Raw genomic sequence first — 24,606 nt, 5'->3', positions numbered from 1 at the left:
CCTTGGGCGACAGAGGGCCAGGCCAGGCCAGGCCAGCCCCACACCCAGCGAGCCTCTGGGCCCTGAGTGTGCACCCAGTCTTTCCTGGCGTGCCACAGAGCTGTAGTGATCAGTTTGTGTGTGCCAGGAGATGATTTTTTAAAAAAAGGGTTGAAAATCGTTGAGAGATAAATACTGAAATCAAATAGCTTCCCTCCTGGGGCAGCTACTTTACATTGTACTCTGTCACTTTAAGCATTTCCTTTAACCTTCCTGGGGTTGTTTTTCTCCCTGTGGATTCTTCTCTCCACCGGGAGGCGGCTGGACTAGACCAGTAGTACTTGGCCCCAGTTCCACATTAGAGGCACCTCCTGGAGACTTGAAATGATCCCCAACCCCAAGCTGGCCCCACCCCCAGAGATTCTCACTGAACTGCATGGGGTGCGGTGGGGCTCCCACGCCAGTCAACTCTCGCCTGCTCTGGGCCTCTGGTTCCTGTTTGGGGGGGGGGGACGATCACCGTGAAGATGTCCTTCCCCTTTGGAAAAGGCCGCCGAGGTATCTGGAGAACTCCAGTTCCAGCTGGACGAGCAGTCTCAAGGTCTCAGGGCTGGGAGATTTTTACTGACACTGAGAGTATGTGTCCTTGGTGCCTCTGGGAAAGGGGCGGGTCTTCCGAGGACACTGTCCCTCCTCCACAACGGCCATTTGCCCAAGTGTCCGTTCTGCCCAAGTGGTCTCCACACTGCACCGTTACATGGTGGTCCTGGGGGGAAGCTGTCCGTCTATGGCAGCATTTCTGGGCGCAAAGGGACGAGGGTGGCCTCTCCGCCCTCCTGGGAACGGCCAGCTCCCCAGCGTCCTAGACCCAGCCCCAGCGACGGGCAGGAAGCTGTCTCAGAGAAATCAGCAGAAAGAAAATCCAGCCTGTCACACACTTCCTGCGTGTCTGGAAGACTCATGTTTAATGTTCCCCAAACCCTTCTGGGTGTAGTTTCGTAACCCTCATTTTTACAGCTCTGAGAGGTAAATTGCTGGACATCGCCCAGCTGATGGAGCGGTGCCTCTGCTTACTGGGGTGGGGTGGGGGGCAGGCCGCTGTGGTTCAGACATGGGGACCAAAGTGTAGGGATGAGGCTGGGGGGTGCTTGCCTCACCCCTGCCCCACCATCCCTGCAACCCCTGCTAGCCTGAGGCTGAGGACGCTACTCCCGGGCTCCTGCGCCACGCCATTCCCACCAGCGGCGGCCCTGACTCACGTCTGAGGGCCAGAACCACCCCACAGCCCGAGGAGCTGGCCCTCCCTCTTCTGTCTGGGAGAGCCGGGCCGGGGCTGAAGCCAGTGAGGCGTGGCCTGGGCCTGCCTTATCAGGACTGCGCAGAGCCCAGGAAGCCCTCGCCTCGGCCCCGTGGACGTGGACCGGAACACTGGGTCCATTCACCGGTGTGGGGGCCCAGGACCAAGGGAAGGCCTCCCCGAGGAGGCAGCCCAGGGCCCTTGAGGTGGCCCGTCGAGAGACAGAGCTAAGGCAAATGGGGGCCCTGGCCGCCGAGCAGGGCTGAAACTCCTGATAAAATCAAACTCCGCTGAAGCCAGTTATGCCGCAAAGAAACTGCTTCTGCCGATGGGCTGGGGCAGTGCAGCCCTAGGACCGGCACCTCTGCTGTCTGCCCAGGAGGCGGTGGCCTCGCTTTGGGGGAAGGGGCTCCAAGTCCCCTCACTACATTCCGAGGGACTTGCAGAGGCTGAGAGAAGCCATGGGGTCCTGGGTGGGTGGAAGGGTGGGAAGTAGCGGAGACCCCAGGCAGTTTGGGAGGGGCGCTGCAGCCTCCCCGAAGGAGCCATGGCCAGAGCAGAGCTGCAGTGAATCTGGAGGCCCCCCCACACACACTCAGAATTCACCTGCCCCTCCCCTTTAGGGGACTAACCCCGCAGTCTCACAGCCTGGAGCTGAGCTAAGCCAGGGAGGCCTGGACGGGCTCACAGAGCTACAAGCATTTCTATCTCACCAAGAATCTCGGGCTGCCAAGTGGTTTGGGAGTAGAGGGCTGGGAAAGTGCTTTTAATTTATTCTTCAAAAGTGTAAGGTTATGCCCTGGCCAGGTAGCTCAGTTGGCTGGAGTGCTGTCCCCCATACACCAGGGTTGCAGGTTCGATCCCCGGTCAGGGCACATACGAGAATCAACCAATGAGTGCATCAATAATCAGAACAACAAATCAATGTTGCTCTCTCTCTCTCTCTCTCTCTTACACACACACACACACACACACACACAAATCAACAAATAAAATTTTTAAAAGACCCCAACTATTTATTTTAAAAATCTGTAAGGTGGGATGAAAACCATTTTGTAAGATGAAGCCGGGCAATGGGATGGGGAACAACTCTGGAGACGGATGGCAGTGCCGGTGGTGGGACCATGGCAACGTCCTTAATGCCACCGAAGAGTCCACTTTGACATTGTCAACATGGCGAATTTTATGTTACATATATTTTACTCCAAAAAAAAAAAAAAAAGAAAGAAACAGAGGAGCCAAAACTGAGGCTTGCTCAGGAGGCGTGTCAGGTTTCCTCGTGTTCCGACAGGGGCTGCAGGCGGCGGTGGCTGGGTGTCTCCTGCCAAATGTCAACCCGAGTGGAATCAAGCCTGTAGATCTGGCTTCCAGGCGGCAGGATGCGCAGGGGTTAAGGAACAAGAGACAGCACGAGGAAGGGATGGGACGTGATCGGACATATCTGGATGGGACAGTCAACACTGAGTTCTTCAACTTGATGGCTGCAAAACCACAAGAAATGCCACAAAACAGACCAGCAGGGACCTCTTCTAGTTTAAGACACTTAAGACACAACAATCAAATCCAGTTCTTGGTCCTCGATTGGATTCCAGTTTGAACAGTCCATCTGAAGAAGTCATTTCGGGGTTAGTGAAAGGAATTTGATTAAAAACAAGATATTTGTTCATCTTCTCAAGCAGTATTGTAGCTATTTAGGAAAACAGGTTTTGCCGTGACATCTACTGAAGTTTTTAAAGATGAAAACTGCCCTGGCTGGTGTAGCTCAGTGGGTTGACTGCAGGTCTGCCCACCAAAGGGTTGCAGGTTCTATTCCTAGTTAGGGCACATGCCTGGGTTGTGGGCCAGGTCCTCAGGAGGGGGCGCATGAGAGGCAACCACACATTGATGTTTCCCTTTCTTTCTCCCTCCTCCCCCTCTGAAAATAAAATAAAATCTTTAAAAATGAATAAATAAAGATGAAAATAGTTTATTAGCTTCTTTGACTCTGTTACTGTAAAACAGTTAAGGAGAAGACAAACAGCACAATGTCGAATCTGAGTGATGACTATTTTGGGGTGTGGGTGTGTCTTATACTAGCACTGTTTTTCTGTATGTTTGAAACTTTTCATAATAAAAAAAATTTTAGAACAAGAATGTGTGAGCAAACATTTTAACATCTGGAGATTTCATGTAAAGACACGCAGATTCCTGGCTTTTCTGGAACCTTCCGAGTGGCGACAGTCTCCGTATTTCCGATTGGAAAGAGCGCTGTCTCGGCAGCGGCTGCTCCTTCTGTCCCCCTGCTGTCCCCCGTGTGCCCTTCCCTATACTTGCTCGTCTCTCGAGTTTGCCTTCCCGGCCCTTGGAGGCATTCGAGCTTGCCTACACCCCACGAAAGGGAAGAGTCGGTCGCACGCGATCAGACCAGACATATCACAGCTGAACTTCTTCTAAGCCAGCCCAGCAGGTTTTTCCCTCGGGCCTCTTTGAATATTAAAATCTCCTCTGATGAATATTCCTTCCGGAGGCCCCCAGAGCTCAGTGGATAGGACCACCCTGGTCCCGGGACCCCATGATTCTTTGATCCTCAAGATTCCCGGAGACCAAGTGCAGTGCCCACGGGGAGGCGGGGGTGGGGGGGATCCATGGCCGTAGACAGAGTCAGAGTATTGGGCAAGAGTGCACGGAGTGTTCGGAAGCACTCAGCCACACGCTACGTGACAGCCCTGTCCAAACAATGCTCTCTCACTCGGTTGGTAACATTGTGCGGATGAGGCCCAGGCGCATGCCGGATCCCAGCCAAGGCCCAGGGGCCCTGACCGCACCCCGAGCGGAAGGAGAAAAGAGGGCCGGGCCACGTGACTCCACGCCCCCCAATCACCCAGCCCCGCCCCCTTCCCACCTCGCCGGGTCCGCCCCCATCCCGGCGCTCCTCTGGGACTGGGACCCGGGAGCCTGACTCTCCAGGCTCATCCGAGGGCAGGCCGGCGGCCAGCCCTCCTGCAGGAAACGCAGGCAGAGCCGTGGGTGACGTAGATAAGGTAGGAATAGTCAGTATTTACCATCGCTGGTGCTCGCCCTGAGCTGAGCGCTGCGCTAAGAATGATGCATGTAGCCCTGGCTGGCGTAGCTCCGTGGATTGAGCTCGGGCCTTGAACCGAAGCATCGCAGGTTCGTATTCCCAGTCTGGGTTGCAGGCCACCGCCCGCAGCAACAGCACATTCATGTTTCTCTCTCTCTCTCTTTCTCCCTCCCTTCCCTCTCTAAAAATAAATTAATTAAAATCTAAAAAAAAAAAAAGAATGATGCATGTACGAGTATCTCATTTCGTAAAAGCTCCATGAGGGGAGTGCCATACACTGTAATCGGCATGCAGACCAGGTGCAGGGAGGTTGAGTGACGTGTCTGAAACCTTGTCCCCACGCTCCCTCCTGCCTGGTCACTCACGAGGATGAGACGCAGAGTGCGGAGTGAGCTGGTAAGTTGTGCCCTAATTCCTGGGGTGGCGGGCTCCGCAGTCGGAGGACGTCCGGAGGATGAGGATGTGTCTCTGGGCTTTCTATGAACACACGAGGTGGCTTTTGTCACGATCCTCCAAGGTTTTGGGGGTCTTTCCAGGTGCCCTCCGGGCGCTCAGCTCCCTGGCAAACTCCCGGAAGTTGCCACAGGAGCCTGGCACCTCGGGAGGACCGCTGGACTCTCCTCGGACCGTGCACACGGCCTCACTGGGCCTCCTACAGATGAGTGTCCTTACCTGTGCGTCAGGGACTCACACCAGCTGCTGGGGCGGCGGCGGCGAGGGTTAAATGAGACAGACTGAATGCACGCGCCTTGTAATGACCGCTGCACCCTGTCCTCCCCATGGCCCATCCCCCACACCCCAGGGTCACACTCTCTGTGATGAGTACAGGGTGGGGGGAGAGGCCACACCCTGCCTAAGTCTTTCCCAGTCCCACCGCGAGCCTGGGTGACCCCTGAAGACCAAGCTAAGGTGAGTTCACGAGATGGCAACGGCCTGGAGCAAGCACTGGCAGGGCGCAGACAGCTCCACCTGAAGGACAGATACGGTACTGCAGGGTCAGAGTGGAGAAGACACTGCCCCCACCGCCCGCCCCGGCGGAGAACCAGAGAGGACAGGGCAGCAAATTGGGCTGAGCGGAAACTGCCCTGCCGCTACGGCCCCAACGCTGAAGCCAGGCACTCACCCCCCAATGTCTTTAATCCTCACCTGAGGACACTCTTCCATCGCTCCGAGAGAGAGACAGAGAGAGACAGAGACAGAGACAGAGATGTCAATTGGTGCCTACCACACGTGTCCTGACCCGGGATTGAACCTACAATCCCTTGGACTACAGGACATTTGCGGCGAGTTGCAGCCATAGGTCGGCTGTGGAAACATGAGTGGGGCAAAAATTACAAGTATTTTGTGAGGATCAACTGCCTATGTGGAATTTATAATAAAGAATATATATTTTTAAGATTTTATTTACTTATTTTTAGACAGAGGGGAAGGGAGGGAGAAAGAGAGGGAGAGAAACGTCAATGTGTGGTTGCCTCTCATGCGCCCCCTACTGGGGAACCTGGTCCACAACCCAGGCATATGCCCTGGCTGGGAATTGAACTGTCGACCCTTTGGTTTGCAGGCTGGGGCTCAGTCCACTGAGCCACACCAGCCAGGGCTAAGGAGTATTTTATTTTGTAGTATTAGTATCATTTGCAAGTTGTACGCTACACATCCTTTCTACCAGTAAAATGCATGTGCATAATATACATGCAGACTATTCTCCCACATCACGGGGTGGAACCTAAGATTTGTCTTGTGACCTCTGACCTGGGGCATCCATCAAAATGCACGTGCACCTTGGCTGGTGGCACAGTTGGTTAGAACTCGCAAGGTTTTCGGTAGCAGGGACCCGGTCGTAGGCTCTGCTGACTCAGCCTTCAGTGGCCACAAGCCCTCCTGGCCCAATTCCGGTTGAGGACAGGAGCTTTGTGGCAAACCCCAGTCCGGCTCTCGAGTTGCTCCCTCCCGCCCACCTGACTGCACGCCCCCAGCACCCCCGACACCCTGCACTTCTCCTGTGTCCTGCAGCCTCTTCGGCAACTGTGCCCCCATCGACCTGGAGACAGATGCCACCTCATTGACCGTCCCCCACTTCAGGTGCCAGCTGCAAGTAGGTCCCAGGTCACCCACATCTGACTCGGCTACAAATCGGGGTGCCCCTGACGTCCTCCCCTTTGGGTGGGATTGTTGGCCACCACGGCTCACGGAACTGAGGGAAATACCTCTACCAGGTTAGTAAAGGACACGTTAAGATACGGATGAACAGCCGGCCAGGTGAAGAGGTGCATCCGGGGAGGTGTGGGAGGGTCCTCAGCACAGGAGCTCCGTCCCCGTGGAGTTGGGGGGTGCCCCCCTCCTGGGGTGGCTGTGTTTGCCAACCTGGAAACTGAGCCCCATGCTTCTGGGATTTTCTGGAGGCTTCCTCACGTAGGCATATTTCTAGCCCCTCCCCCCCGATGGAGGATGGGGGTGGTGGTGAAGGTTCCCAGCTTCCCACCATGGCTCAGTCGTCCTGGTGACCTGCCTGTGCAGGAAGCCCGCCGCCCCCCCCCCCCCCCCCCCCCCCCCGCCCCGGGTCTCCTCCACACAGTCCCAGGTGCTCCAGGCTCCCTTGGCCCTTAGGAAATTCCGGGGCTCCAGGAGCTCGGTGCCAGGAACTGGGCAGAGGCCAACAGACACGTTTTGTGTTATTTCACACCAGGAGCGGTGAGCAGACCCGGGGAACTCTCTGAGCCCCGTGCACACGTGTGTGTGTGTGTGTGTGTGTGTGTGTTTTCTCAGAATCCTTACAAGACCCCGGGATTGTGACCAGCTTCCAGGCAGGGAGACTGCCTCAGACGGGCTCAGCACCTCGCTCCCGCGCGAAGGGCAGAAAGTAGGACCTGAAGCTGCGTCTGCAGGACTCCAAACGCTACCGGGCCTCTGGGGGGGGGGGGGGCACGCGGCTGCCCCTGAAGTGGGGGGAGGGTCCCACAGGTGTGGTGGCGGGGGATGACTCGATCAGGTCCCCCTCACTGCGATCCCTGACTGTGTACTCGGGGCCCCTGCCGTGGTCAGGGGGCTATTTATTTGCTGCCCTTGCCCCATGCCTCCCCCCCTCCTGTCCCCTCCCCCGTGGTGAGGTAGGTGGCCACTGGGGACAGGGTTAGCTGCCTTCCCCTGCGATAGTCTCAGCTGGCTGCCTTCCCTCCCCCCCAGCTCCCTTATCTCAGGGGCCATCGGATCTCTGCGGCCATGTGCCCCCCCTGCCCCCTCCCTGCCCAAGGTCACCTCCTGAGGGTTCCCGTGCTTGCTCACTGCACAGGCCCCCGTCTGCCTTGCCTGGAAAGGGAGGAGGGTTTAAAGAGCCAGGTCCTCGCCTGCAGTCCTCTGCTCTTGCAGCCCCAGGAAGGACTCAGGGTGACCTGCGGAGGGACAGCGCTGTGAGCTCCCCGCCAGGGGACGGGGCTTCTTCCCCAGGCTCTGCACCTCGCTCACTGCAGAACCTCGCACCAGCCACGTCCTCTTTTCTGGGCCTCACCTTCCTCACCCGGGAAACCCATGTGACAGGCTGGCCCTGCCTGCTGTGGCTCAGCGGGCTGGGTGCCCTCTGCAAACCCAGTGCTGGGGGCGGGGGTGGGCGTGCAAGAGGCAGCGCATGGATGTTCCTCTCCCTCTCTTTCTCCCTCCCTTCCCGTCTCTCTAAAAATAAACAAAATCTTTACCCCAAAAATGTGGCTGGACCAGATTCTCCGAGAGATCCCTTCCTTCTGGGAGTGTGTGTACACACACCCGTGCTGTGGGGTTGGGTTTGCTGCAGGCGTACACACAACGTTTTTTCCTTCAGTTAGAGACACTGCCAACCCGGCCCCGCGCCAGGAAGCCGCCCCCTGCCTGCTCAGCCCAGGGGGGAAGAGAAGATCAAGATGAAACCGATCCTTGGGGACAAAGGGGAGCGGGGAGCGGAGGCTCAGGCTCGTGGGGAAGGAATCCCTGGGGTCGGTTTCGACAGGGCAGAGAACCCTGGAGCTTTGGAAAGTGGGGTGCCTGAGCCCCACTCCAGGCCAATTAAATCCGAATTTCTGGGGGTGTGACTTCAGAAACGCCCCAGATGCGTCTGATGCACGAGGAAGGTCAAGAGCCACGGTGGGGAGCGACGAGTCCCCTGAAGAGCTTGCCCTACACAGGCGGCCGCTGGGCCTCCTGCAGCTTTGGACTCAGGGCCCCTGGGGGGAGGGGCCTGCGTCAGCTTCCTGGGGCCGCCTGAACGCCTCGCCACGCACGCACGCACGCACGCACGCACTGCCGAAGCGACGCAAATCTAGATCTCAGAGTCCTGCATCGCCGTGTGCCCAAGCAACTGTCAGGACGCCGCCCAGCGTCGTTCGGGGGAGAGGCTTGGCGCTCGGGGTGGGCGTAGGAGACACCCTCTGTCCCTGACCAATCTCCCGCCGCCAGGGACGCACGCAGAAGCCAGTGGTGAGCCGGACGGCTGCCCTGGAGCCAGGATGCTGTGTGGGGGGGGGGGGGGGGGGTGATGGGGGCCTCGTGTAGGTCGAAGTCAGGGAGGGCCTCTCCGGGGAGGCCCGTTTGGACTCACCACTCGACGTGGCCCCCGGCCCAGCAGCGCTGGCCTCGCCTCCCCTCGCTTGGGGCCCCTCTCCAGGCCTGCTGAGTCCCGATCTGCAGTTCAGCAGGCCCCCGGGTGTTCCTGTGCACCGTGAGGTCAGAGAAGCGGCGGCCCCGGGGGAGGGCGGAGGTGTGAGGAAGGGGGAGCAAACAGCACACTACTAGCCCATACCCCGGACACTGCGCCCCGCGACCAGCCCAGGAGGGACCCGCAGCCCTGGGGCCCACAGCAGGCCCTTGTTCACAGCCGTGTGGCGAGACAGGTTCGGTTCCATGGCCGCCCCCCACCAGAGGGAAGCACCTGAGACCGGAGCCCTGCTGGGCTTGGCAGGACACGTGTCCTCTGATAGGTGGGGACAGGACAAGCAAGGCCTGTGTTTATGCGTACACAGCTCCGGCTGGGCGGCAAGGCCAGCTGCAGGGCCGCCGGCTCTGGGCGCCCTGAACACCTCTGGGAAGGCCGGGCCCTCGGGGCTGCTGGGTCCTCCGGCCCCTCACCAGCCGTGGAGGGTGTTCAGCCGCAAGGAAGCCTTCCCCGTGGGCAGGTGGGTGGCGTTCAGCTGTCACGCTAGGGTGACTGTATGTCCCATGAGCCCAGGACAGTCCTGTTTACACCCGCCGTCCTGGTGTAATTATTAATAACGCCCTCTCTCCCTCTGCTTTGGGTAATATATTAAAGGGTCACCCTGCTTATAGCCCCAGTGTGGTCCCCAGGACCAAAGGAAGGCGACGCTGAGAGAGAACTGGTCCAGGAGCCAGGACCGTGACCTCTTGTCTGGCCGGCTGCTGTCACTCGGGGGACCGTAGGCAACTCCACTCCGGCTGCCATGGCCCCATCTCAGCTGAAGGGGTCTGACCAGACGGGCCCCTTCTCGCTGGGAAGTCAATGAATACAAGACTCGAGTCCCCCAGGGTCCCCCCAGGCTGGTGGGGACATTGCTCCTTCCCTTGCAGCTTCGACTCTCCGGCCTCTGGGGACTCCACATTCTGCCAGTTCTTCCTCTAGGACCAGCTGTCCCTGTGGCTCCCAGCCCCGGGCCACCATCCCCGCCCGCTGCCCTGCCTTCTCCACCTAGTGGGACCCTTTCACTAACCCGCACACCCTCCCTGAGTGATGTTTGGGACAAATCACTTCATCACCCGCCCCGGCGCCTCCGACTGTCACAGCAGGATAATGCTGTCAACCCGGCAGGATTAGGGATGGCGTTCAGGCGGTGCTGAGCTCTGAACGGGGACTCAGCAGGGGATTATCGCTGAGCCTGCCGGTCGCCACCTTCATGCCTGTGCGTGCTGTCTCCCCGACTCGAAGCCAACCACCTGCAGGAGGGCTCAGCCCGGGTCTTAACGGACTGGTCTAAGAATCACAGGAGGTGGCTTACAAGTACCAGGAGGTCACGCTCTGTGGCCTTCTGTCACGGCAAGGTTCTGTGACAGCTCCTAGTCCTCAGCCCCACCCCATGGGCTGCAGGTCTCACTTGTCATATTTGGCCCATGCGTGGGGTGGAGCAATGTGGGCCCTTTAATCCCTTTGAAAGGCTTTCGAAGCTTCAGGAGACTTGATTTATGCAACGTTGTGTTGTTTAATTCAACTTTCTTCCCTGTCCTTGCTGGTGCGGCTCAGAGAGCTGGGCGTCGTCCCACAAACTGAAAGGTCGACAGTTTGATTCCTGGTTGGGGCACACAGGCCGGGGCTGCAGGCCAGGTCCCAGGTTGGGGACGTGTGAGAGGCCGCTGATTGATAATTCGCTTACACATCCGTGTTTCTCTTCCTCTTCCTCCCTCCCTTCCCCTTTCTCTAGAAGTAGATACATAAAACCTAAAAATAATTTTTAAAAAAAGCATCTTTCTTCCTTCCCTTGCTCCTTCAGCCTTGGGTTTTGCCCCAGCAGAAAAGGCACCAGTGTCACTCTGCACAGTGACACTTATCCAGTCGCCTGTCCCCTCTGAGGCCCGACTAACTCTTCTTTTCAACCAGGGGATCACTGTCCCCAACTCACAGACTCATGAGGGTTTCGCATGAGGCGGTATATGAAAAGGATTTGGGGTGAGATAAGTCGCAGACAAGCAAGCACCTCTAGTTTCTAGTGCTGCGTAACAAATAATCCAAAAAGAAATTTAGTATCTTAAGAAACAATCCATTTTTTTTGTCCTGGCAGGTGTGGTTCAGTCAGTTGGAGCATTGTTCCATACACCAAAAGGTTGCAGGTTCGATTCCCAGTCAGGGTGCCAATGGGAGGCAGCCAAGCAATGCTTCTCTCTCATATGGGTGCCTCCTTTCTCTCTCTCCCTCTCCCTCTCCCTCTCCCTCTCTTTCTCTCTCTCCCCCCCTCTCTCTAAAACCAATACATTTTAAAAATTTTTAAAAAATGATCCACTTTTTGTTCATGGTTTTGTGGGTATGAAATCTGGGGAGGCTTACCTGGGAGGTCCTTGCTGGGGGTGCCCAGACAGTTGTGGGCGGGCGCTGCCATCATGTAAAGGCCGGACTGGGCTGGGTGTCCACAGCACCATGCTCACGCGGGGAGCGCTGATCCTGGCTGTTGGCTGGGGGTCCCACCTGGGACAGTCAGCCAGACCATCTACAGGCACCTGTGCAGCATCGGGGGCATTGAATTTCTTACGTAGTGGGGCGACTTCCCCACCGGAACAAGCCTCTCAAGGGACCAGGCCACAACTGCCTGGCTTCTTTATGGCCTAGCGTTAGAAGTCACACAATCTATTTGCGGAAGCCTGCCCAGGTTCAAGAGCAGAAGACACAAACCCTCTTCTCCGTGGAAGGAGCTGCTAGCCTGTAGACGAGCACGTGGGATGGAAGGCACTGAGGCAGTCTTGGGAAAACAGAACATCAGCCCCTACCCCCATTGTATGTAAATTGTGGCTTTTATCAGTTAGGATTCTTGCTCTTGAACTCCAGAGGCTGGCTCTGGTCAGTTTAAGCGAAAATTTTTGGAAGGCCTTGTCAACAAGAGGTCACTGCCACCAGAAGCCAACAGAAGTCCCCACCCTGGGACGCAGTAAAAGAAGAGCCTTAATTCGTGTGAGTAGTATGCAAATCGAGGAAAGGAAGCCTCTAGAGGAAGCGGAAAGGGAGCTCCCCTGAATCAAAGGGGAGGCCCACTTATACAGACCAACTGTTTACCCGGGATCCTGACTGGTCCATCTTTATGCAAATGAAGGATCCAACTCGGCACACTTTGAATGGTCCAGATAGCACTGTCCTGATTGGTTGGAATCTTGACCCCTGATTGGTCATTATGGGGCCACTCTGATTAGTCACTAAAGATGCAAATGAAGACAAAGCTGCGCAGCTCCGATTGGACAAGGTAGGTCTCAGCCCATTGGTGGAAATACAACTCCAGGAACCCCTTTGTAAGCGTCGGCTCAGCCAGCGGGAACACTGGGCAGGCAGCCTGGCTGTGGCTCCCCCATCCCTTTCCGTGGTGCGGCCGCTAGTAGGACAGAGGCTTCCTACAAACAACAGCTGTTAGGCTCTGGGTACGAATTTGGGCCCAGTCACCCACCAGGAGTCCTCTCTCACAGGTAAACCCCTTCCAGGGCCAGCAGCCTTTAGGGCCCACAGAGGTGACGGAGGCTGGAAGGCCAGGATCAGAGAATGGGCCAGACCAAGCAGCTCTGGAGGCCTGGGCAGCGGGAACCCCCGCAGAGGAAGCAGCGGGAGAGCGGAGCCTAGGAAGAACGAGGAGACTGGTTGAGTCACAAGCTTGCCTCCTGGTGGGGCCATTGGTACCCTCTGCTTTCACGGTGGGCAGTCGGGACCCTCTCCGACAGACACCGAACACAGTGGGACGTTCCCCAGAGGAGCCTCAGAGGCCATGGGGCAGGGGGAGGGGATGCCGACGTCTCCAAACCACACGGGTCCACCACAGAGCCCACAGACAGAGACACCCTTCTGCAGGGACCGGCACCCCCAGAATACCGAGCAGGGGGCACAGGGAGCTGAAGACGCCGCCCAGAGGAAGCAGAACACTCTTAGGACTCCGGGAACTATCACTGAGAGGAGGAACTCGACCTGCACATCACAGATATAGGACAGGTGTTAGTTCAACGTCAGAAAGAACTTTCTTTTGCTGGGGAAAAAAAAAGTATCATGTGCTGCGTGTTTTGAATAGGCAACAGAGTCACCGAAAAAGCATTAAAAGGAACACTTCGAACGTCTCCCTCCCACCGCTGTTCCCCGCCCACCTACGGCTCCGTCTAGTCCTGCCCCCTGCTCCAGATTCCCATCCCGACGGTGCTGGCCTGTGCGCCCGCAGGTTTTCCTCCTTTCCGGGTATTTTTTTTTAATTTATGTTAAAATTGCGGTAAAATACGCATCGCATAAAACAGAGCACTTTAACCACTTTGAGGGCTCCGGTTCACGGGCGTGAAGCACGCTCGCACCGTTCGTAGTGTCAGCACCACCTCTCGCCCACTGGACCCTCCGGCCCCGCCCCACCCCACTTCTGCCTCGCCCCCACCCCCGCCACCCTCTACTCTCTGTCTCCAGGCTTAGGCCCCTTCGCGCTGCCTCCTGCAGGTGGGGTCGCACAGGGTCGGCCCTTTTGAGAGGGAGCCCACGCCTTTCCAGATCTCACTGCCAATCATCTTGGCCACAGACGCTGCTGGAGCCTGTGCTGCTCCCTCCTATAAGACTGGACTGGATAAATCATAGTGCTGCTAACTTACAAGGAAGTTGTTTCTTTTTTAAGATTTTATTCATCCACTTTTAGAGAGGGAAGGGAGGGAGATAGAGAGAGAGAAACAAACAATGTGCGGTTGCTGGGGGCCATGGCCTACAACCCAGGCATGTGCCCTGGCTGGGAATCGAACCTGCGACACTTTGGTTTGCAGCCCGCGCTCAATCCACTGAGCTACGCCAGCCAGGGCAGGAAGTTATTTCTAGAACGTTTACAGACTGACACGCAGGGATACAGCTAGGTAAAGGTGCATGTAAAGTCTAGAATGGGATGCCACAGAAGGTCGGCGAGGTTACCTCTAGGGTTCTGGGTCATGTTTCTGTTCTTTCCTCTGTTTACATCGGCCACAAGGAGCTTCCCTCCCTCTATACTCAGGGACGACAATAATGCGATTGTCGTTGGTGAACAACGTTCAACAGAAGCCCATGTCGCTCTAAGAACGCCGCTCAGAAACGATGCGGGTCAAACTGAAACACACAAGAATGGGATCCAATAGGAATTTGCACAGTCCTGCCTGTGGCTGGGCTCCCCCTCAGCCCCGAGGGTTACCTACCCTCATTGGCCAGCCTGTGCTCATCGCGAGCCTCCACAATCCCAGGCTCAGGGCCCACCGGCCTGGGCCGAGCCCCTGGCCCTGGCCCGGGGCCTGCAGGGGGCAGAGAATGGGTCCCCACTGCAGGGAAGCCCTGGCGAGGAACGCTGTGGATAAACTGCCATCCATGAAGCAGGGGTGAGCCTTGGGCCTCTGTGTGGGGACAGGTTCTGCTCCCTCCCTTCCTCTTTCCCTACTCCCTCTTCCCCCCTCCCTTTATTTTCAATCCCCACCCAAGGATATGTTTGTTGATGAGAGAGAGAGAGATCAATGGGTCACCTCCCATAGGCACCCCAACCGGGGATGGAACCTGCAAGGTAGGTATGTGGCCTGACTGGGGATCCGGGATCAAACCCACAAGCCTTTGCTGTACCGGATGACACCCAGCCAGCTGAGCCACCCATCCCCCCCTTTCCCTTCCCCTCCATTCCTGGCTCCTCTCATTTCCTCCGCATCCCCCCAGTCATCTGCCAAGCATGCGGGACACAGTGATGAACCACCTACTGTCCTCTCCCAAGGGACGTGCAGCTGGAGACAGAAGCGGGGAAATCCTGGAGTTCACTGCCGTGTACTCAGCGCCCCAAGGGAGGGCTTCCTGGAGGAAGTGATACTGGTGATGAACCCTGACAGTAGAGGAGGAGTTACTCAGGGAAGAAGAAGATGAATGAGAGCTCAGTCCTCAGGGGCAGATCCGTGGTTGCTGCTGCAGGTTCCCGACTGGTCCCTCCTGCTCCACAGTGCCAGCCCTGCCCGGAGGACTTCCTGGGTTGGGGCAGCGCCCTGACCATCTTGTGCCTCTGCCTCCTCTGCCAACCAGCCTGCCTCATCCTGCCATGCAGCAAGAAGCCCGAGTGCAGCGCGGGGCTGGGCTCGGCCCACCCCCGGGCCGCAGCTGAGTCAGGGTCCGCCTTTGTGCTCAGGGCTTTCGGAAGCGGCTTGCCCACGGCTCCTGCCGGGTCACGCCGGGGCCGCATGGCTCTCACCATAGGTCTGACAATTCTTTGGCATTTGCAGCCCAGATCTTTTAATTCCCCTTTCTTTGTTTTCTCCCACAGATTTAAAAAAATGGGGGAAAACTGGTTTCCTTGGTCCAACCGGAGAACAGTTCTCGAAAGCTGTGGTTAGGCTGGCCTCTGTCAGGATTCAGGTCATGGAGCCCTCTGAGCAAAGGTGTGAGGGGGCAGGAATGCGTTTGGGGACCTTTCTCATGCCCACTTCTCTGCCAAGGACCCCTCCTGGGTGCCCCGGACCCTCTGCCATGTTTAGGCTGTAACTTGAGAAAAGACGCACTTGGAGGACGCACTTGGTATCAGCCCCAATGGAATGTTGGCTGTGTCTGTGGATAGAGTCCCTGCCTTTTCTAACTTTCTCCTGGATTTAAAAGGTGTGCCATGTGCCCTGGCTGGTGCGGCTCAGTAGATTGAGCTCTGGCCTGCCAACCAAAGTGTCCCCAGTTCGATTCCCAGCCAGGGCACATGCCTGGGTTGCGGGTCAGGCCCCCAGTAGGGGGTGCACGAGAGGCAACCCCATGTTAATGTTTCCCTCCCTCTCTTTCTCTCTCCTTTCCCCCTGTCTCTTAAAAAAGAGCCCAGGCCTGTTGCCTTACACAATGTCCCTCAATGTGGGGTAGCTACTGTTTCCGCGTGGTTAAATTCGGGGTATGCGTTTGTGTCTGAAAGGACACGGACGAGATGCTGTGTCCCGCTCAGATCCACCCACCCGGGAGCACGGGGTGTCCCGTCCCCCACGACCAGTGTGACCTTGGTTTTGATCCCACAGGTTGTCATGGAGGAGAGAGTTCTGCACAGAGACCTGTGTGCCCTCCCCTCACCCCACGGGCCAGCAGCCACACCACTCCTGGGGAGCCCCTGAGTCCTCCTGCACCCAGGCCAGAGAGCCCCGGAGAAGAACGTGCCATTGTCTGCCTCAGCGATCTGCAACCTCGTTCATCTCGTGGCACGAAAACTAGTTACTAAGATTCTGCCGCACAACAAAGAATGTGGGGTTTTTTTTTTTTGCCAGTTTGACAAAAAAGTAGGTATACTTTTGATTCATTCACACTAGATGACTATTGTGTTGGCTGTGGTCATTTTTTTTTTTCATTTGAGCGTCTGAGGGAAGAGAGGCGAGCGTCTGAGGGAAGAGAGGCCAGTGCCCCTGACTGCATAGTCAGGTACTGCATGTTTTAAACATTCTTGCCCTGGCCAGGCAGCCCAGCTGGTCAGAGCATCATCTCAATACACCAAGGCTGCAGGTTTGGGTCCCCAGTCAGGACGCAGGTAAGAAACAAACAGTAGACGCATCAATAAGTGGAACAACAAATTGATGTCTCTCTCCCTCTCCCTCTCTGTCTCTCCACCCCACTTTCCTTGCTCTCTCTAAAATCAACCAATTAAAAAAAATTCTTGCAACACACCAGTTGAAAGTCGCTGCTCGACATTGTGGAAGCCAGTCCCAGTTTTAGTCAGGAGCTTTCCACAGGACTTTCTTACTCATTTCCACATGCAAACCAAAGTGACTGCTTCCTTGAAACATTGGCTCCTGGCGCTGAAGTCACCCATCCCCAGGGGAGCCGGGAGCCACCTTAGTGTCAGGACATACCTTAGAGTTACCTAGTTCTCACAGCCCTCCCGAGGGTGGGGCCTCCTGTCACCCCATTAGGCGAATGGGCAAGGGAGGCCCAGAGAGGTCAACAGCTTGCCTAAGGGCCCCCAGCTGGGAGGCAGTAGGGCTGGGACTGGAACCCCGGCCCCTTTGAACATCTGTGTCCAGGGCTGCGCGCCAGGCTGGGGGTTCTCCCTGGAGCCTCACAGCAGACCAGGGCAATAGGCGGGGCTGACCCCAGGTCCTCGGTCATTTGAGGATGGGGGAAACGAGGCCCCGAGAGGGGATGCGCTCTGACCAAAGCTGCCGTCCTGGGACCCCGCCCCCCACCCCCCGAACGCCCGAGTCCTGGTGTCCTGCCCCGGCCGCCATCGCAGGCCGCTCATGGGACCGAGGCCAAGGAGGCCAAGGGCGATCTGCCGAGAGGGGTGGGCAGAGGGAAGGGTGCCCCAGTGCCTGGCCCTGCACACCCCCCTCACCTTGACCATCCGGCCTGGAGCAGGGAGCCCCTGCCTCCCAGCACGACGATGGGACTCACCTCTGCTCTCACCCCACGGCGCCCTGCCCCCTCGCCTGCGGAGGCGGCTGCCACGCCCTCTGCTTCTCTCCCCGCAGGAGACAGCCGTCCTGTCCCTGAACACCTCCCTGTCATCGCCATTACCCAGGCAGCTGCAGTTTGGGAGGAAGTGACTGGCGTCTCAGGGGAAACCCCTGCCCAGCCCCGCCAACCTGAGCAGCTGGTTTCTTGAACCCTGCTCTCAGAGGCCAGGCCCAGGATGACAGCTTTCTGATGGTCATCAGAATCGCGGGGCTGGGCGAGGAGCTGGCCTGGATTCCTCCCGTAGTGGGCGGACAAGAGAGGAAGAGGCAAAGGGCAGAGGGGGGAGGTCCATTTCTTATCTGCTGAGCAAATCCTGCATCGGCTCACCTCCTCCAGGAAGCCCACCCCGATCACCCCAGTGTCCTCCAAACTCTCCTCAACGACCTAGGAAAGTGCTTGCTTCTGCTGTACCCACGGGAGCAAACAACTTGTGCCTTCTCTTGTGTTGTACAAACTCAGTGGCGGGGGGGGCATAATTTTTCTCCATGGCACTTACCACCCTCTAACAGACTACACACTGTACTTGTTTTCTTTTTGACATGGCCCCTCCCCCCAAAAAAGCAAATTCCATGAAGACAGAACTTTTGCCTCTTTGTCTCACTGGTATAGCCCAGCACCTAGAACACAGCCTGGCACATAGTAGGTGCTCAGGGAACATCATTCACCCTTTCCTTCCTCCTCACCTGCACCAGGCAGAGAGTTATGAGTCAGACGGACGCCACCCCTATCCTCAAGCAGCGGCCCCACCACCGCGGCGACGGATGGCTCCTGGGGTCGTGTGTCCGCACCCACTTCACCCCAAAGGTCCGCAGCCCCTCGCCTCCCTCCTCTCCACTCACCGCCCCTGCTGCGCGCCTCCATGTCTTTCCCTGGACAGAGTGCGCACAGCGGGAGTCGGGCCTTCCTCAGTGTTGTGAGACCGGACAGCCCGGCGTGTGTCAGTGAGCCCGTTCCCTAGCCTCCCTGAGGACTCGTTTTCTTCCTCTCTGGGAGTGCCCCCTACCTCCCCCCGAAGGGTCGTGGGCCACCAGGATGTGCTGAAAGGGTCTGGCTGCAGCAGGCACCCGTGTCTGGCTGTGTCTCAAAGCGGGCTGCTTCTCCTGCCAGGGAAGCAGGGACCCCCCGGTGCCCCAGGCTGGCACCGTGGGGCCACCCTTGAGTCCCCAGCATGCCAATCAATTGCTCAGCTCCTGGCATTCTGTGTGGTGTTTGCGGCTTTTACAAATCCGGGATCCACACTGGGAACCATTGTTTCAAATCCAGCCCTGGCCAGGGGGCAGGGGCACCACGCTCGCTCGTTTCTCGGGCAGGAGGTGCGGGCTTTGTTTCCGCGGGAATCTAGAGATATGTCTCCAGACAGGTCTGCCTCTAGAAACTCACTGCCTCCAGGAACTCACTGCTTCTAGGAAAAGACTGATGTGCCTGGATGCTGAAGATGGCGTTCTTTACAATACCAAACAAATCAAAAGCAGCCTCATTGTTCAGCACGAGGGGGTGGCCAGATAAAGCACCGTATAGGCTGCCATTGCAGATGATGTGGGTGTGCCCTGGCAGGTGTGGCTCAGCGGGTTGGAGTGTTGTCCCCGGCACCGAAGGGTTGCAGGTTCGATCCCCGGTCAGGGCACATACCTAGGCTGTGGGTTTGATGATCAGTTGGAGCGTGTATGGGAGGCAACTGATCGATGTTTCTCTCTCACATTGATATTTCTCTCTCTCTCTCAAAACGCAATGAAAAAAAAGTCCTCAGGTGAGGTTTAAAAAGGAAAAAGATGCTGTAGAAGAAGAAGAATGTGGGAAGACGCTTACGAAATGTTAAATAAATAAAGCAGGCCATACATCGGTGTAGCAGACTCTCTCTCACCAGTGTGATTTGTAGGTGGTTACAGGTGTGTTTCGGTTTCTTCGTACTTTTCTGGTTTTTTCCCCCCCCAAATCTCTACAATACACTTGCAGTACGCTTTTCTAAAAGAAAAATTAGAAAACCAGATTTCTTTGGACAAAATGCAGACTGAGCATAGATTCAACTCAAATGCTAGAGTTAGCGCAAGTCAGGACCCCACACGTGAACCAATGGGTCATTCCCGGTCCTTGCTCTCAGTGACCTCATGAGAAACCCACAAACTCATCTTACCATCTTTTATATGATTTTTCCTTGATACCCAATTCTTTTGGGTATTTATAGAAAAGTTGCAAAGCTAGTACAGAGTCCCTGTGTACCCCCTACTGTTTATTTTTATAATGAGAGAGAGAGAGAAACATGCATTTGTTGTCCCACGGATTCGTGCATTCATTGGTTGATTCTTGCATGTGTCCTGACCAGGGATTGAACCTGCAGCCTGGGTGTATCAGGGCCATGCTCTAACCAACTGAGCTACCCGGCCAGGGCTACCCCCATGCTGTTAACATCTTACATAAGCAGTGTGTACTGGTCACAACTAAGAAACCAACGTGGGTGGGCACGCGGCTATTAACTAAACTTCAGGCTCTGTTCCGGCTTCTCCAGCCTCCCCACTGACCTGCTCCCGTTCCACGGTGCAGGCGGGTACCACTTCGCCCTGAGGTGTCGCCACGCTGGCTGTGGCGGGTTCTCAGCCTTCCCCGGTTCCGCAGGTGCCCTGTAAGAATTCCGCAACCACAGAAAGAAAGGGTTCGTGATAACGACGGTGATAGCCATTTCTGTCCGGGAATTGCTCCGTTGTCTATCTCGGCGGGAGGCAAACGCACCGCCTTTTCTTCTCCGTTCAGGGGAACGACGCGGGCGAGGCAGCAGTGCCGTCCGGGAGGCGGGGGGTCCGCAGAGCGGCGGCGCCTTCGCCCCACCCACCGCTCCCACCTTTGTCCCCGCTCCCAGGTGAGCCCGGGCTGTGGGTCCCGTCGCTGCGGGTCGGGCTTGCGCGCGCGCGGGGGCGCGCACGGGCGGCACCTGGAGCGGGCGCTCGGCGACCTGCCGTGGCGGCCCCGCCCCGTCCCCGCCCGGGTCTTATTAAAAGCCTGTCCTCCTCCGAGCCCCTGATTCGCGCCGCAGCCCGCCCGGCCAGGAGCCCCCGGCAGCATGGCCTGGAACACCAACGTCCGCTGGCGGCTGCCGCTCACCTGCCTGCTCCTGCAGGTGGCCATGGTGGTCCTCTTCGGCGTGTTCGTGCGCTACGACCAGGACTCCGACGCCCACTGGATCGAGAACAAGGGAAGCGGGAACGTCTCCGGGGACGACATGGACAACGAATTTTACTACCGCTACCCCAGTAAGTCCCGCCACCCGGCAGGCCCACCCGCGCGGCACATCCCCGCGGGCTCTCCTCTGACCCGGCGCCCGGCGGCTGAGAACGAGGGCGAGGGGAGGAGGAGACGGCTCGCTCGGCCTCCGCCCGGCCTCACGCCGGCGCTCGCGGTCCCCGGGAACCACGCCGGAGAAACGGCCAGATGTGCAAAGTCCTTCCCCGCTCCCCGTCGTGCACGAGGGGTAGGGAAACCTCGCCCACCCGGGGAGCTGGTCCGCGGGCCACCGCCTTCCCGTCCGAGAGCCCTCAGCGATGTCCTCGAAGAGGCCCATCTCAGCCACCAGCCAGTGGCGGGCTGGGGCTCCCTTGTCCGTCCAGCTGATCCGGACTGTCCTCGTCCAGGGCCTCAGGGACACGTGTGCACCTGCCCGCCCTGCTGCCGGGGGAGGTGTGCGGGGCCCTCTTTGGCTAGGAGAGGGAGGAGGGGCACCCCCCAATTCTCGGGGATCCAAGGGCTGTGGGTAAGAGCGTGCCTCGGAATCGCCAGACCTGACTTCTCTCGTGGCTCCGCCGCTCACCTGGGGGGTGGCCCATGCCGTTCACCTGGGGGTGGCTCCGCCGCTCACCTGGGGGGTGGCTCCATTGTCAGCCAGGCTGAAACTCTGTCCTTATCTGTGGAATGAAAACGACAGGGTCCAACCTGCCTTACAGGGGTGCGTCGAGGCTGGTGGGGGACAGGGCTGGTCCTGGAACCCTCGCTTCCCGAGGGACAATGACTAGAAAAGCACCGAACCAGATGCCTTAGGACTCAGGGGGTGGGAAGAACTGCCCCGACCCCGGGTCACACAGCCCCCCCCCCCCCACGAGGCCTGCCCTGTGGGCACCAGTGCTGACCGCCGGGCTTCCCCACGGGCTGGCACTCCGGGGCCCGTGGGGCCACAGGCCGAGTCTGTGGGGACACAGCCTGAAGGACAAGCAGCCAGCCAGCACCTCGCTCAGATTCAGTGAACGAACTTTCCCACTTTCCCACCAGCAGAGGGCAGTGTGAGCCGGGCTGTGGAATTACACAGCTCCCAGGCCATGCCTGAACGGACCACTGTGAGCCTCCTATGCTCATCTGCAAAGTGGGGGTGTCATTTCATGCACAGGGTCTCCCGGACGACGGCAGGTGGCTGGTGCCTGGTAGGACGGCGAGAGGCCACTAAATGCTGGTCTCGAGATTCCTTGTAAGGGAGTGAGTGCCCCGTCGCTGGAGGTATTTAAGTGGAGGCTCAGCATCTCTTTAGAGATGTAACTAAGGCATATCTCCTTGAATATTAGGTTCAACTAGTATAGCATTTCAATGCCTTCAGGTTGTCCCCACTTACAAGTGCTTTTTGCATGCAGAGTGCTGTCGGGCATGGTGTGTGTCTGGTCCCGTGCTGTGGTGCAGGAAAGGGAAGCTAGGGATTTGCCTAAAGTGGTCAGCTGGTCCGCGGCACCTGCAGGCATGGAGCCAGGCCCTCCCCCCACAGCCCACCTGCATCCCTGGGCTTCCTGTGACATTGCCAGCCCCTGATCGCATCCCCAGGAGATTGTGCAGGGACGGCATGGGCCTGGGGACGGCTCCGAGGTGTGGGAGAGGCGGGCACAGAGCCTTGGGAGAATGGAGGGGCTGCCTTGCAGAGGATGGAAGAGGCAGGGCCCCAGCAGCTGCGGGCACCATTCCTGTGTGTGCGCAGCAGAGGGGAGGGAGCTGCCACGGCCCATCGGCAGCTGCGTGGGAAACTTTGTTTCAGATTTTGGAGGTTTTTCAGACCGTCTAGGCCGGGAAGAGTGAGCTTCCAAGCAGGAGCGGGCCGGGACAGTGAACACAGCTGTGTACTGGTGCCCCCTTGTGGCAGCTCTTAAGAGTGGCGGCTCCATCTGGGACCCCTCATGGAGGGAGCAGGTTCTGGGCTGGGCTGCTTGAGTCACCCGTCTTCCTGGGGAAAGAGAGGGCGGGAGGGGGTGTCTCACCAGCTTCCACGGGCCTTCAGCAAGCCGTCGGGTCCACGCATGCAAAGCTGGTCAGTCCTGAAAGAGAGAAGGAGAAACGGTAGCCAATAGGATGGAGCCCCCTCACTGAACGTGCACCAGGGGCCGCCAGTTGGTCACGACTCCCCGCTGGACCGGGAAGGCACAGCGGGTCAGAGGGGTCACGTCCTGGCCGGGTGCACCGACCTTCCAAGCGTCACTGTGAAAAGCATTTCAGGTAGCAGCAGACCTTATGAAACCAACTGATACGCGGGTGTGAATTAGGACCCGTTGGGGAGGCAAAGGGGAAGGAAGGAAGAGGATAAACTGGGGGGGTGCCCCAGGCAGGCAGGGGGGTAGGGGAGAAGAGACGGCCGCAGGGAGGGTCAGAGCCAGGTCAGGGCACCCCCAGAGGCAGGGAGAAGGGGGCGGGGGGGGGGGGGGGGGGGGGGAGGCAGGGGGAAGCACTGGGAAGGAAGGGCCCCACCCTGCTCTCAGGCCACAGGGAGAAGGGGGGAGGCCTGAGCCCCCAAACACCTCTCCAGAGAGGTGCCCCCAGCCCCTTCAGCCTCTCGCCCCTGCGCACATGGGCCCTCTGGGCCACCGGACAGCCGGCACCCCTCTCCCAGAGAGGGCTCTGGGACGCGGCCTTTCCCCAGGTGTCCTCCATCCTCCCTGCCAGCGCCCCCCCTGTCCACTCTGCGGGCTTCCAGGCCGGCCAGCGCTCTGCTTCTGTGGCTTTCACGTCCACTCACCCCTGTCCCCGCAGGCCTGCCCTCTTGGGTCTCCCGCCCACTCCAATGGCCGCCCCCCCCAGCGCCCATCCCCGCCCCGCGGCCTTCTCCTGCCCTCCGGGCCAGCAGCCCTGCCTTCCCGCTGGCTCCCCCCACCCCCGGCTGTCTCCCGGAACTGCAGTCTGAGCGGGCCTGCACCCCCACCCAGTTTCGCACCTCTCCCCCAGTCTGTCACCCACCCGCTCTTCCCCAGAATCACCACCGTGACACCACGCGGGCGGCTTCGCACGCACTGGCTCCGTCTTCCCACGGCAGCTGGAAACGTGACAAACCGTGGGACGCAGGGAGACACGACATCGGCGGCGCAGGTCGTGAGAGGCGAGCCGAGCCGCTGTTTGTAGGAACCCGCTCGCGCGCCCCCGCGGAGGCACGGAGCAGAGAGTGGGGGCGGGGCCCCAGCTCTCCTGCGTCAGCTCCTGCGCCCCCCCTCCACCCCCGCCCCCGCATGGCGGTGTGCCGGCCCCCTCTCAGCCTCCTGCAGGTGGCTGCTGGCCAAGGGGCCTGTGGCGGCGGCCTGGGCCTCTGGAAGCTTGCAGAGCGGACTGAGCAGGGATCTGAGCAGATCACCCCCCCACCCCCACCCCATGCAGGGCCGGACCGGGCCGCTGTGGCAGAAGCGTGGCTGTCCCGCACCAGGGCCTCTGGGTGCTGTAGCAGGAGGCGCTGGACTAGGGACGGGCCGCAGCCTCGCCTGTTGGGGAACTCCCACCCCGGGCTCCCTGACTGCCTGCTGCTCAGCCGGCCCGCCGGGTGCTGCCAGGAGAAGCGTCACGGTCTCTCCTTCCTTCGTGGCTCAGTACAGAGACCCCACCTGGTACCCTCTTAGGTGTGACCGGGGCAGGCGTGGCCTCACCTCCTCCGTGGTTCAGAGTCTAGTGGGCCGGAGGAACCAACCCAAAGGCACACGATAAGGAAGGAAGAGGGGTGCTGTGAGGGAGGGCGACTTCGGATCGGGAGGCCCTTGTGATGAAGTGACACTTTGCTGAGATCTGCAGGAAGGGCCCGTGTGGGGCATTCTGTGGGAAGGTCGTCCAGGTGGGGCTGAGGGACACAGGAGGGGCGGTGCGGCAGGACCAAAGGGCACGGCGCCGCCCCACTCCCGTTTAACTTATTTGGAGATCATTTCAAATGTACAAAAAGATGCAAAAACAAGAAAGAGTCCCAAGAACGGTACGTAC

General features: G+C 58.6%; 1 protein-coding gene and 1 long non-coding RNA gene across 4 annotated transcripts in view; one reads left to right on the top strand and one right to left on the bottom strand.

Moving 5' to 3' along the window:
* Positions 1-6,641: 6,641 nt before the first annotated feature.
* RHCG (Rh family C glycoprotein) overlaps positions 6,642-24,606 on the top strand; it is a 34,291-nt gene continuing 16,326 nt past the window's right edge. For 2 of the 3 annotated variants that reach the window (XM_036013161.1, XM_028502364.2), the window contains exon 1: positions 20,415-20,663. In XM_036013161.1, coding sequence (XP_035869054.1) covers positions 20,474-20,663 — 190 coding nt within the window. In that variant the 5' untranslated portion in view covers positions 20,415-20,473. Of the gene's footprint in view, positions 6,653-20,414; positions 20,664-24,606 lie in introns of those variants that run through there. The other variant, XM_036013162.1, reaches the window with a different exon arrangement.
* LOC118497734 overlaps positions 22,622-24,606 on the bottom strand; it is a 48,698-nt gene continuing 46,713 nt past the window's right edge. Inside the window, exon 3 of the long non-coding RNA XR_004900269.1 lies at positions 22,622-22,694. This is a non-coding gene — a long non-coding RNA (uncharacterized LOC118497734). The remainder of the gene's footprint in view (positions 22,695-24,606) is intronic.

Source organism: Phyllostomus discolor, chromosome 12, assembly GCF_004126475.2.
Source record: "Phyllostomus discolor isolate MPI-MPIP mPhyDis1 chromosome 12, mPhyDis1.pri.v3, whole genome shotgun sequence".
Classification (NCBI taxonomy): Eukaryota; Metazoa; Chordata; class Mammalia; order Chiroptera; family Phyllostomidae; genus Phyllostomus; species Phyllostomus discolor.
The sequence above is the reverse complement of the archived record's forward strand: the minus strand, read 5'-3'. Positions and strand labels throughout refer to the sequence as shown.